This window comes from Strongylocentrotus purpuratus, unplaced genomic scaffold, assembly GCF_000002235.5.
Source record: "Strongylocentrotus purpuratus isolate Spur 01 unplaced genomic scaffold, Spur_5.0 spur5_scaffold_11, whole genome shotgun sequence".
NCBI lineage: Eukaryota > Metazoa > Echinodermata > Echinoidea > Camarodonta > Strongylocentrotidae > Strongylocentrotus > Strongylocentrotus purpuratus.
This window is the reverse complement of record NW_022145596.1, coordinates 3989197-4003833: the sequence shown is the minus strand read 5'-3', so window position 1 is coordinate 4003833 and position 14637 is coordinate 3989197. Positions and strand designations below refer to the sequence as shown.

Here is a 14637-nt window from a genome sequence, read left to right as displayed (position 1 = left end):
AGATATTTTTACAATTTTGGGGGTGGGCCGGCCCTGTGGGGAATATGGAGAAGAACCTGTGCTTTCATATGACACCTCACTTATTGAGTATCACCTTCAGGATCACAACAGATTATAAAGGTTTGAATCTCGAATTGAAAAAAAAACTTGACCTTTTTTGCATGGTCGCGGAATGCACGTAGACTGCATAGGGACTGCATTGCGTACAATCTCTATGGGAATAATTTTAACACACAACATCGGGTGCGCGATCAGACACCCTGACAACTAGATCTATTTTCGTCTAAAGTCTATACGTCTATACGTCTATACGTCTATACGTCTATGCTTTTTCAGCAACTAAACGAACATGTTTATGGATAATTTCACGTACCCTTTTTGTTGTTCTTGCTGTCAGCGAGTCTTGCATTTGATAAGTTGAAATCTTGGGAGAGATTCTTGAGCCATTTTTGTCTTGTTTGGAATTGTCTTGTCTTGTATGAAAATACCGACCAATTCTTCGCACACGTACGGTATCCTCGATCGCTCAAACCATTTTTTAACATGTAAACCTATGGGGTAACCATGGAGACTGACCTATTTTCCCGGTAACCATGGTTATTGGGAATTTTACAGAAATAGTTAAAGTTTATGAATGCAATTTCGACCAATCAGATGGCTGGATTTCTTAAGTGAGGTATATAAAGTGTAATATGCTTTCCAATAATGTATCTTATAACACAGAGCTCCTAGTAAATACATTCAAGTCCTTTGTTATACAAAGTTGCCGTTCATGGCTTTTGTGGCAGTTTACCAGGCCATGTCTGAACAAGCCTTCAGGAAGAAGCAATGGTAAAAGAATGAATATAAACATAGAAGTAAAATTGATAGTAACGGTGTATTCTTTCTTATATATTACATACTGTCTCTTAAAACTTGGTAACATTGTTTAGTTGACAAAAAATGGTGCTAAGGTAGTGACAATGCTAGATATAATTAAAGATATTCTGAAAGTTTGAGTGAAAACAGACCATTATTGATGATACAAATTGGGAAAAACTGATCTGATTGATTTCTGAATTCTCCCAACTATATTATTATAATTTAATTTAATCTGAAGTGAATGTAAATCGTCTCAAAGTAATGAATTCGCTCTATATACCATTCCAGACATTTGACTGTTTTATTTCTTATGTTCATGGAAAAAATGGTTGGGAAAATTCAAAAATTGGTAGGGAGAAAATTGCTGTTAGAGGGTGTTGCCCAAATATATTTGTTGTTTGAGAATTTTTTCAGGATTTTTGGCATTTTAGAGGGTTAGTACGGTAGAAGCAATATAATATGTAATATTTCATTCAAAAATTACACATAAAAAATTACACATCAACCTTCAAAAATGTTACCAAGTCACTTTAAAGGTACTGTTTAACAATGTTTCCAGTTTTACAAATCTGAGATGCATGGCCCTACGTGAAATTATGTCTGTAATGTGGTTTAATATTGAAGCCCCAATTTGTTTTATACGAACCCTCCCCCCCCCCCCCCCCCCACTTCGGGGTCGGGGGGAACGCATTCATGTTCCAAAAATCTCTGGTAAAGGGGTACTTTTCACGCGACAAAGTCTGACCTGAGAATTGTAAAAAAAAGAGGTGTTTTTCTCTCTCTCTCTTTCTCTCTTTGAACTCCTGAGAAATTTCAAAAGGGGGTCATAAAATATTTTAAATGGGGCCATAAAACATTTAAAAGGGGGTCTTTTTTCTTTTTCTTTCGTTGGACTCCTGAAAAATAGAAAAAAAGGGGTTATAAAATATCTTAAACATAATAGATAGGGGGTACATTGAGTAGTGTTCCGGATTTAGGGGGGAGGGGGTCTCCAAGGCAGGAAAAGCCTGCGAAAGGGGGGTTCAGAAATGTTGGCAGTCTTGACATAGGGGGTGCTTTCAAAGGAAGGGAACGAGCATAAGCTTACCCTAAATAACACCGAGTTTGGGGGGGGGAGGGTAGGATACAAACTTGGAGGTTTTGCTAACTGAGTTTTAAACTGTGACGGTTTTGTGTGAATATATTGTATGAGTCAGAAATATCTACTCTATGCTTCCCAGAGACAGTGGATTTGTACAAACATTTTCTCTCCCCACCCGCTGCCAACAATCTCAGATTATCCTCCTGATTAAACAGTCTTTATCTTATAGACTTTTGATATCAACTAATGCTATTTCTTACTCCTTTTACAGGTGGACAAAGATTATGTAACAAAGGAAGCAGCTGGAATCCAAAAAGAGTAAGTACTCACTGCATTGTTAAAGCTGAAACAATTCAATTCAATTCAATTCAATTCATTTCATTTCAATTATTTAATTCTTTATTAAAAAATACAATCAATATAAATACAAATAAGTCATACACATAATTTGAAAATGAAAAGGGGAACTAAATAAATAAAGCCCTTAGGCCTCGTACAATCATAGTCCCCAATATACAAACACATAATATGGAAATGATATTCAACAAACAAAAACAAAATCATAAATATAACAAAATCGAGGAATATCTGCTTAATTATGAAATAGCATATACAGTAAACAGTATGTACAATAACGAAATATATTTAAGGGAAAGAAAGTGCTTCAATTTATTTTAAAAAAAAAAAAATTGTCCTGCATGTGGAAATTACTTTTGGGCATGGTTTTCCAAATTACAGGGAAATTGTGTCTCACTGATTTCATTACACTATCTTTTTTTACTGGCCATAACATCAGTTTGGGTAATGGAAGGAATTCCATTTGGGAGAAATTTATTTTTAAATCAGCACGAGGAGTTATTACGTAGTAGACATAAGCTTGCCTACTAAATTTAAAGGATGATAGAAGCTTAAACTACATGTTGTGATTACTTCAACCACTAACAATTTTCAGTAACGTGTGAGAAGTTATTTTCTTGCATTACCCACAACTCAAACATGTAAGATATCTTCCAGAAAAAATATGAACCAATGTAGTACATTTACCGTTCTTTGGCTTTAGGTGAAGGCCTCCTTATAAATTACCAAAAGCCTGCATAGAAACCTCAGGGTCATTTGTCTCTCCTTAGACCTAATTATTGTGCCATATAAACTCCATACCCTCAAATATTTAAGAGCAGAAGAAATATGCTCTCTTATAAAACATAGAGCACAATTTCCATTTTAGTATATTTAAAGCAGTTTGTATCACCCCAAAACAAAGTTGTATGTACAGGCTTCAGCATTGGGAGAGTGTAACTCCGGCCTTCATTATTCTGTGATGACTAACTCGTTGACATTTGAAATGGATCAATATGCTACTAACAAAGCGAGGATGAAAGTATCTTACCGGCTTATAATTAGTCCCATGGAATTGCAAGGAAGAAGTCATTTGCAATTTCACTAATGATATGTACATACAGTATAATTATATTGCATCTTTATTATTCATCCACTGTCTGTATTTGGAGAAGCATCTGCTTTCTGAATAATACAATAGGGGCCTGCATGCACATATTACAGGTTCCTCTTCTCAAGAAAGATGTGAAATCGCTGTCTAGACCGATTATAATGTGAATTTTACCTTTCAAGTTGATTATATATCTATTAAAACCTCACGTTTTATTAACCATATCTATTCTTCTTCACGAGTTATCGCCTTCTTGGGCAAATAAAAAGTAGTTTTCATCGAAAATTACAAGATCTCTTTTTTGATTGATTTACAAGTATAAAGTTTGTCTAAATGCACCAAAAGACTAAAAATTAAAAATCCTCAGTATTGTTTTTAATCTTAGGAATATATAGATTTCCTCATAGTTTTAGCATTTTGTTATTCAGCAAGCTTTAGATGAGATGTTCACTGATCTTGATCCTGTGGGAATTTTTTGTGTGGGTTTTTTGTCCCTTTTTCATTTTCCTTTTTTTTTTGGGGGGGGGGGGGTGTTACATCATTCATTGCAATCATATGTTGAGTTCAATACAACAAAACATATCTCTCTCACTTGGATTGAGTGATGTGGCATGGCAGGGACTTGAACCCTTTACCTTCTAATCTACAGTCTGGTGACTTATCCACTAGACCACAACACCTCTACGCTTGTTGACAATGTTCCCAGCAGGAAGTGTGAACAGATGAGTGTGATGGTGAGAGTGAGGGTAACATACCAGAACATATGGAATGCTACTCCTCACCCACCTCATCAATCAAAATATATTCAACAATGAAAAACATTGTGTGTAGCATTAGGAGCCAGCAAGTGCTTGCCATGAGCCCCCAAGTGCATCTCCATGAGCCTATACTCGAGCTTGAGATGAACAAGATTGGTGCTTTTTGATAAACGTCCCCCCTCACCCCCCCCCCCCACAAGTTTGAAGTTCCCCGTTTTCATTAGTCTGCGTCTAGCAATCCCCACTCGCTCGTGGAATTAGGTACAGCTTTTCATTTTTTGAGGGTGCCTTCCGGGTTGAATTGCTGTCCTTTTCCTGTGCAAGCCCAGGTGTACTTGGGATAACAGCTCAAACTAATATGCCAAGCGCAAGGGCGAATTAGCCGGCTATTTGTGTCATCTGTGCAATTAGCTTGAGTTAGTTACGATTGGGATAATTTCCTCCGATCAGAACTAGCAGGCTATTTTGAAAACTCAGGCTAGTGAAAACAGACCTGTCTATGTCAGTGCAGAACCTTTGTTGAGGGCTAAACATGTCAGAAAAATAATTACATTTCAATACTCATGGTTTTGGGTAGTTCTGATGGCCTATTGTTGGTTAGGATGTGGGGTCAAAAGTTGGCTGAAAAGGCCAAACCATCTGTAGGGTTTGTAACACAAGCGGCTTCATAATTGTACTTTGCTAGGTCTTTTTCTACAATATCTTTGTATTTTGATACAGAAAGGGGTTGTTGGTTTGCCATGCACATAAAATTATAAATTTTCTTGTACTGCAAGATGTAATGAGAAAGACAACCCCTAAATGTAATACTTGGCACTGTATTCAAGATATGATGGTTTTCAAATGACAAGACTGCCAAACAATTCTGAAATGTGGAACAGCTGAGTGAAACATTTCAGAGTCCTCCGGGAAGAAGAAAAAAAGGCATATATTCATTAAGATGTTAAATATTCAGATATTCAGTACTACTACTAGTAGTAGTAGTAGTAGTAGTAGTAGTACTAGTTGTAGTAGGTAGCAGTGGAAGTGGTAGTGGAGGTGTCGTGGTCGAGTGGATATGTCATCGGACTGTGGATCACAAGGTCCGCGGTTCGAGTCCCGCCGCGGCGCTAATGTCCTTTGTCAAGACATTGATCTACATTTGCCACACCGGACCCAGGTGAGGTAAATGTGTACCTGGCAGGAATTTATTCCTTGAAATGCTAGAGCGCCGAAATGGCAGCCATGCTAAAGCTGGGGTAATAATTTCCAAAGTTCTTTGGAAGCGCATAGAGACGATATAATGTGATATGCTCTTATAATGACCGAATATTATCATTATTAGTAGTACATGTAGGTAGTAGGTGGTATGGTAGTAGGTAGTGGTAGTAGTATTTATTGGATTAAACTTGTTCAACACAATGATAAATTACTGTACTACAATTTCCATGAAGAGTGCATACAATTTACACATACATGTAACTATTTGAGTGTACAGTGAAATTAACGAGAGACTTTATAGTGGACTTGACCCCTGCCCATTACCACAAATATTCTTTCCAATCGTCTTGTCACTGCCTGTTCAAGTCATCAGCACAATCTGACCTTTTAAAACCGACTTATAGGAATTTTCTCAATCTGTATTCTCATTAACAGGGCACTAGATCAAAACATTTCTGTGTCAAGAATAGTTTCGTATTACAAATTTTTGCTGAGAGGTTTAAAATTAGAAGATTCCTGCACTCAATAATAGCTGAATGTTCATATCAAATGCTATTGAAAATTCCTCCCAAATTGCATCGTAGTCGGATCGTATAGTGTGCGGTGAGCTTTCCTAGAACTTAAACATCTCTTGAAATAATTTTTCTTAAATTGATTCAGTGGTTATACATTCACTCTCAGCGATGGTATGTGGTACAGACACCTGGAATGTAAAGACAGTATATTTAAAGAAGGTATATCTTGAGGAGGACAGTAAAAGCCATGATAAAAAGATGTGTGGTGTATTTAAAGCTGTCTGATAGACAGAACACGAGGGAGCTTCATGGAAAGGTTGGGTCTGGAAGAAACTGTGGTGGATGTGGCAATATGAAGTAGATTGAGATGGATGGGTTATGTGTTGAGAAGGAAAGATGATGAACATATGAAGAGAACATCGGATGTGGTAGTGGGTGGCATAAGAGGGAAAGGGAGACCTAAGTTTTCGTGGAAATATATGTTGAAGAAAGAAAGCAGTGAGGTTGATCTAAATGAAGAGGATGCTCGAGGCAAGAAGAAGGAGAGGGAAGGAGCATGATCTCGGTGTGAAAGTCTGTAACTTCTTGTAAGAGGGAAAATGATGATGATGATTATGTCATTAGCGTGGCTGTGTACAGACTCCTTTATAGACTGTGGGGAATATTTGCTCCAACAATACCACAAGATCATGAATAAATAATCTGTTCTTCCCACACTGTTGTCACCATTTGATATCTTACCAAATTCTCCATTATCTGCTGACACTAATTACTAAATGGAAAGAGTTTGTAAATGAGTCTCCTTGGAGTTTCCACGTTTTGCTATAAAATTTTAATGATTTGTGATAGCTACGTGTAGTACAATCACCATGCCCACGTTGATACAGAAACCAGAGATGGCGATCAATGGCTTTTGCTCTTATTTTTAATCAGGCAAATTCTGATCAGATTTGCATTCCCTTCAGTTTATGTCATTTTTTGATGTGTTTATGGGTTGATGGATGCATCTGCCGGATGTATAATGAAAGGTCAGGGAATAATTTTACATCCTCAAACTTGACAAGCAATTTAAGCCGATAGATCAATGTTTCAAATTAAATTGTGTACACTTCTATGGAAGAAAATTGCTACGCACATGATATTTTGTATAGCAGTCATATAAAAATACCAGTAAAATTAGTCCCCATAGGTATCTGTATATGTACCATCAAATATTTCAAAATACAAATTTCATAGAGCCATATGAGTTCAAAATGCAGGACGTTGAAACAAGACAATAACACATTGAATTTGATGGGAAAATTTCTACACGTCAACTTGTGAACAATCACTTTAAAAGGCAGTATTTTGGTGCTTTATATTCAAACTATTCAATGGATTTGCTTAATTCTTCCTCTTAAAATCTTAATTTTCCATGATCAGTAGATAAAGGATGCCCGATGCCTATATGTACCACAAAATACATGTATGGTGTATTCAGGAGTTAATTCTGTGGAAATCACATTAACAATTTGAACTTGATACCCTGTACCAGTAAGTATCTCAATTGACTGGTAAACTGATAAAAATTTAGGACTAAACAAGGTCAACTCAAGAACTGTGTTTATAGCCTTAGAGGTCAAGTTACATGAAATCAGTCGGATCTAACCCAGTTATTGTTGATATTTTAGAACACCATGATACCAGCATGTATCCTCAGAAGGATATGGATTCTTTATATAGATAAGGTCAAATAAGGTTACTGATCTACATTGGGCCCATTTACATTGCAGAAAAATTCACTCTGCTGCAGGAAAATCCCATAAAAACTTTGGCGTTTGCGTTAGTACAGAAACGTGGAGAATCACACCACCAAAACCGGAATAGTTTAACAGTGTTTTGAGCATTTACAATAACCGGTCAGAGTCTTTGCTGGTGTTGAAAAAATACACACTACAGAGGTGGGGTTTTCATTATTTCATTTTTTTTTGTCGTGTTAATGGGCAGTTGCCTGTCAGCTTCTAACAAACTCTGGTATGTGAGAAAAATCTTCTTTATTTTTGCCTGCAGTGTTAATGCAGCTATTACACAGATGCCTCTGTTCTCATATTATATATAATGTAGCACTGGTTCATGAATAATCTTCACAAATTTGTGCCTATATGAAGAACATTAAGAAGTGGACCCTGATGAGTTTAATCATGGGAAGGAAGCTAGGAGGTCAAGATGGTTTCCATCTTCCTGCTCACATACGTCAATGTCAACCCGATAGAATACAAGGAACATGAAGTAAGTTTATAAAATGAACGTTGACATATAGCAGTGCAGTAATAACTAAAAAGACGAATGTGACTTCACGCATTAAAACAGATATAATGTTTAAACAGCAATTATAAAATTCAGTTTTTACAAGATTGATGGTACAGTGGATGCCTGTAGTTTTAAAAAAAAAATCAAAAAGAAATCATGACCATTAAACAAGTCAGTTTATAACAATTTCAAAAATGGCAATTCAGAAGTATCACACACACAAACAAAAATCTATGACTAAATTAAAGGAGATACTGTATATGAAGTGGGGTAAAATTTAATAAATGTAATAAAATATATAAGACTTTCGATGATTATATTAATATAAACACAATACTAACTGCCAATAAATTTGGTACATAATTCAGAAAAAGTAAGGATATAAATATGATATATTGTACTTCGTATAGGTTGATTCGATGATTTAACAGTAACATCAGAGAAACAGATTGTTGGAAATCTGCACCAGAAGCCAATTTGCTCTCCTCTCATATGGCAAATCAAACAAAGGAGAGCATTACAGTATGACATCACATTGTCAATTGTTGTTGCAACAGAACTGGTTTTCCTGTTTATTACTGAAATAGATCCCCCCCCCCCCCAATCACACCCCCCCCCCCAAATATCAAAGTGATTGGGGGGGTGACCATGATGGCTCAGATCATAGGCTGCATATGACAATGGGTCTTTCCTTTTTCATTTTGAACATATTATGAAAAATGAGGCAAAGAAGCCTGAATATAGGGATAATACATAACAGTTTTGAAAGAAGTTGTCTGATTAAAAATGACAGGAATACCAAATCATTGCCCAGTGTTAAGTTCTGGATTATAGAGATCTTTAAAAGATTTCAAGTTACAGCAACTTGTTGCAAATTTGGGTTAAAAAGTCTACACCTTCACATGCTATGAAGGTATTGAAGTCTAATTTCTAATTTTCAACAGCTGTTTTTTTACAAAATCAATGTCAGAGATGGGGCAGGAATAGATATGATTGATTTTTATTTCTTTCCCGATGACCATTTGACAAATAACTTGCCCTATAAATGCCCCCAGTATACGTACCCCTCGGTACCACGGTGGAGCAGATGGAGCAACCCAAAGGTATTATACACTACAACTCCCTTTTTAAATATATGCCCACATATGTCAAATACTGTGTATTTGTCAGTAAATAGAGAAAAATCATTTCGTGATTGCCCTACCCGGTACTTTTGTTAGGGGACATTGAATTTTATAAATCAATATTGAGCGCAGTAGCGTGCTCTCTTAAGTATATATATTCTATTTATTAATTTTGCTTTAATATCTGTTCAAACACTGATAATTGTTTTTTATAATTGGTTATGCTGTTAATTGACAGCCTTTGAAAGAGTATAACAACAATAGTTGCATTTACACTAAAAGCAAAACTGTCTTCCCCCCCCTCACATTCCAGTGTTTTATCAGAAGATGCTATGCAACACAGGAAAAAACCAAAAACGAAAAAATCTACTTCTGTTTTTTTTGGTTAAAAGATTGTTGGCAGAAACTTTGCCGGTTTTTGCAATGTAAATTCTTGCACTGAAAACACCAGTGAATCATTCCTGTTTTGGGTCACATGACTTTCCTGTCTTCTGTGCTTATGCGTACAGGGCAGCGATAAGTGGTGCATGCGCGCAACTCACCGAACAAGCAAAATTATCAAACATCGACGATGGGTTTTTCCAGTATACAGTGTTAAAGTTAAAAGTTAAAGATGATGGTAATTTCAAAGTGTTTTTTGGGCTGTGTAAATGGGCCTTATATTGATGATTCCATTTAATTGTAATATTGCCTTTTTTCCTTTTTTTTTCTTCCAGATTTTCTGCAGAGGTAGATTCTGGATTAATCGAAGTTATATCACCCCCAGCAGAGTATTATCCCGATCTAAACAGCATCAAAGAGACATTTGGTGATACATCAGAAAGAGTCAAGTAAGTGATAGAATAGGATGAATCGATAAGTGAAAAGAATGCAATGGGGTGGCAATAGTGGACCCATGTGGGGGGGGGGGGGTCGCAGGCACAGGTACTATCTGTGCTCAATATGTACTTTTTAAATTATTTTTAAAATGAAGACTGTAATTTGTCAGAGGCTTTAGACAATGCTCCTGATTTTATTACCAAAGGATCTTGGTCCTACCATTGAAAGGAAAGGGATTGTGTTTGCTAAGCTTAAACAGAAATTTTATAAATATAAAGCGAATTTAATTGCTCCTGCAGAATATTAAAAAATAGCCCCCTTTACCCATATCTGCCGATCTACGGAATTTCCTGTAGAACCCGCTAATGCTGCAATCGCCGAAGTACAGACAATTCCGTAGTCAAGCTTTCCGAGAGAATGACATCATTGAAAAGCCCTTTTTTTACACTGTGAACCCTGACTTGCTCTCCCACAGTGCTGTATGAGTTTCTGAGAGCGTGTCATTGTATACAATTTGGTGCAGCATTAACTTCCAAAGTCCAGAAAGCTATAAATTCATTTGATAAATATGCAATTGTTTCACATGTTTGGGCACCGATCCCTTTGTCACCAGGGCGACTATAAATACACGCTAACATCGCCGCGTTGTATTGTAGAGTACTTTTGTAATACTTTCTGGACCTTTTGTCAAACTAACTTTGAAAAAGGCAATCGTAAGTTATCAGACGAAAGTAATTCTATTAACTTCAGTCCCATCTGTTTACTCTGCTGTAAGAATAAAGAAAGATTGTTCAATCAATACATCATTTATAGCCTTGTGTTGCCTGAAAACTTGGACTCAGTAGATGATATTTGTATGGAAAATACACCATTTATCATAAACAGAGCAATTGTATAATATTTTTACATCTTCAATTATTCATACTTAGAAGGTCACAATATGCATGTATCACTGTTTGAAAATGATATTCAAGTCTACATGCAAAGGAAGAAAATATGTTTGATTTATGTATGAATATCAAATTGATATTCATTATTCATATTTTCATAACTGATATCTGATTTCAGTCAACTGTTTTAGTTTTCTGATTAGTCAAAATGCATGAAGATTTGTATCATAATGAAGGCAATTTTATGCTCTTTCTTTTGATACATAATTAGTCAACTCTCCGTTATTTGTTGTGCCTTTGAAGGAGATGTGAAGTGAAGTGAAAAATGCTTTTAGTGCAAATACTTGTGTGTAGTGGCTAGGACGAACAGCGTTTACATCTATAATGCATTAGGAGGATATGGGTTAAGCAAAAAAAATCAATAGAACCCTTTTTACAGGGGGGGGGGGGGGGGGGGGGGGGTGGGGTCTTTACATCTGATATTATGCGTGAAATTATTTCATATACTGTTTTATGGGGAAGATGATGCATTAAGTTTGAATCATTCAGACGTTTTTCTCATTAACCTTAATTAAAGTGATTAATTAACTGAGACAGGATGGTTGTCTATCTGAACGTATCGAGCCATTCAGGGAAAGTGACAAGATGATAGTTTTCCATGTGTGTACTATCCCCAGAGGTGCATGCATCTATTATTCTATCATTATACCCTAAGCATGCATGCATTTATTATGTCATCATTATACCCTAAGCATGCATGCATGCCTCCATGGCTTGATGTTTACGAGGATGGTTACCCTGACCTTGGCCCTTTAAAATACTAATCGACTTACAATCAATCATAAAAATCTATTGTATCTCCAAGCTTGCCGTTTCCTGGAATGAGAAATGATGACATCGTTGACTGCTGAGAGTTACCTTTATGTAAAAGTGAATGAGATAAAGCCCTTTGATCTCATCAATAGTGTTCTGTCAGTTTATGACAGGTTCAGTGACCCAATCAAAATTTTATATCAAGTGTCTCTCCAAGTTCCTCGGTCTTGATATAGGTGTCAACAAACATTGTGCATTGCCGTTCAAGAAAAATGTATTGACTAGCTGTGTCTCTTTTTTGTTTTGATGATTTCAGATGGAGAACGAAACAAAATCTGGACTTTTCATTTTTGATGATGTACAGCAGAATAAGAGGAACATACTATTGTCAGGTGAGCCAATTTATGTGTTTTCTCAAACCATTGGAGCAAGGAAGATACAGGAATGTTAATACATGTAGAGCATGATTAATGAGCCTTTCTATTTAAAGATATCCAGGGGGAGGGGGGGGGGGGGGTTCACAAAACTTTGTCATCAGTGACAAGTGACAGTTTTTGTTATAAGCTACTGAAATCCTTGCTTCTGATTGGTTATCAGCAGATTCGTCACTGATTTTTGTCATTTGTCATTGAAAAAAGGCTTTGTGAAACTCCATCCAGGTCCTTGACTTGAGTCCTGACTGATCAAACCACTTGTCTGTTGAGAGCCAGAAGGGCGTTAACTCATATTACACTGAGTTAATACCCTTCTGGCTGTAAAGAGACTAGGTGTACACACATAATTATGTTACATTCATTTGATTTTGACTGAATTAAGTGATGATAATTAAAAGTAAAGGTTCAAAACAGATACTTTCTTATCTTGAATAGGACGAGTTTCAATATATATATATCACAAAGAGGTTACTGTGTACTTGTGATTTCTAATTGTATGTGTAGCCATGCTTTTGTTCCGAACACTCATGATCTTATAGATCTGAGATTTATATGGGAGGGAGATGGTTTCAATAAACCGTAGAGCGTAGCCAAATTTAGAATAATCTCTCCGGTATGTCACCTAGTCCCTATCTCCAGAGTCCTTCTTGCATTTTAAACCATTCCAGTCAGAGGTACACTGTCGCAGTTAGACATTCAGCATCTCCAGTTTCTGTCGGGTTTTCATGAAGAAATTATGAATGGATCGTTGTGAGGCGTCCCGGTAGATTCGTGTCAAGTTCGTGTGTTTGCAGACGTCTGCTGAAGTATTTCCCTGATCTTGGTTTCAGCTACCCTACAAAGTGCATTCACACGAACGAGAATGGGGTGTAAGCACGTTTCCATTGCCCTGTACATGTTCAATAACTGAACTTCTAAAACAGTCATGTTTTCTACATTTTGACTTGGAAATAACAAGCTTTACACTGTAACGAGGGCATGATTTTTATATTCAGTCATTTTTCTATTCATTTTATTTTTCATTGGCACAGTCTCTGTGTATCAAGTGAGTCCTTGCAATGCTGGTAGAAGCCTTATAAATATTTTTGCAATATTGTAATCTTAAAATTTAAAGAAACAAAAAGTGATAATGCTGAATGTTAGAAGTTCTATTATTTCTTATTCTCATTCATCTATTCTGTGTCAAATATTTTTCATTAAATGCACATATAATTAATAGGATTTAAAATTTAAAAAATTATCACACTATTGTAACAAATTATTCTAATATAATCATACAGGATAAAACTTGATATTGATAAGAAATGCTCAATTTCAATGAAAAATTTGCTCTCAGCCAATCAAATGCCATCATTTCAGTAGCTTAGAACAGTAATTGTAACTTGTGATTGGTAGCAAGTTTTATGAAACAGGGTCCAGTTCTTGAACTGTTTTACATCTGGTTCCTGGTTAATTGATATTTATCAGTTGTATATTCAGGAAAGCTATCATGTAAACGTAAGATGTGAAGCTGAGCTTTATAACTAGGGTGTGCTCACGATACAAAGTGTGAACAAATAATGCATGCATGTGAACAGACCCTACAGAATGCCTGCATGCACCTATCCAAGTTCATCGCCAAATACTGTTGGTTTTCGTCGAATGGATCGAGAGCGTTTGTTGTCTAGGCCAATCAGAGAAATGAGCAAGATAACATGACTCAGTCAGCTCCAGCATAATGCCAAGCAAGTGACAGAGGTCTTAGCACTCCATTCCTCTCGCCTTGCACGGGACAGACAATGTCGGGCTCTGAAAGATGAGTGCCAACAGATGTAATGGGTAGAAGGCATGAAGTTTCGGGTTGCCAATTTGAAGTTGGTAATTGTATTGATTTTGGGTTTAATACAATATTACTTGCCAGGAACGGTGTGGATGTGCTGTTTGCTGTTCACATGAGACTTCTCCGAGGTGTTTCGCCTCTGTTCGCAGAAATGAGAGATCTCGTTCCTCCGTAGGCTCTTGTTAATGATACACCTTGTTGTCATGGTGACGCATCTCCAGTATCGGCATGCTTGCTATTGATGTTTTGGGCTGATCTTTGAACTTTTCTCTCTAATTAATAGAGGAGTGTTTGCCATCCACGCTGACAATACCCTCAAACTATTAAAGCTATAGATGAAAAAAGAGAGAATTCTCAGGTAGATGTGTGTAGGATTTTAGTTTTGAATTCATTTTGAAATCCATTCCCTCTATTAAAAGTTCTGTTGTCAGAAATGATCAAGATCTAAAATGATTTAAAAACTTGTCCGGTGAGTTGCAAACATGTGTTTTTGTTGTTTTCATTGTCATCATCGTCATTATCACAGGGCTTCACACTAACTTTTTGGAAGGTGTCCGGATTAAACTTTTATGCATGAGCCCTATATT

The 14637-nt window shown here is 36.5% G+C and overlaps 1 protein-coding gene across 1 annotated transcript in view; it reads left to right on the top strand.

Moving 5' to 3' along the window:
* Positions 1–14637, top strand: part of LOC115922161 (alpha-1,3-mannosyl-glycoprotein 4-beta-N-acetylglucosaminyltransferase A-like) — a 79478-nt gene that overhangs the window by 27108 nt on the left and 37733 nt on the right. Inside the window, exons 5-7 of the mRNA XM_030980413.1 lie at positions 2214–2260; positions 9992–10105; positions 12114–12189. Of these exons, the coding sequence (XP_030836273.1) occupies positions 2214–2260; positions 9992–10105; positions 12114–12189 (237 nt within the window). The remainder of the gene's footprint in view (positions 1–2213; positions 2261–9991; positions 10106–12113; positions 12190–14637) is intronic.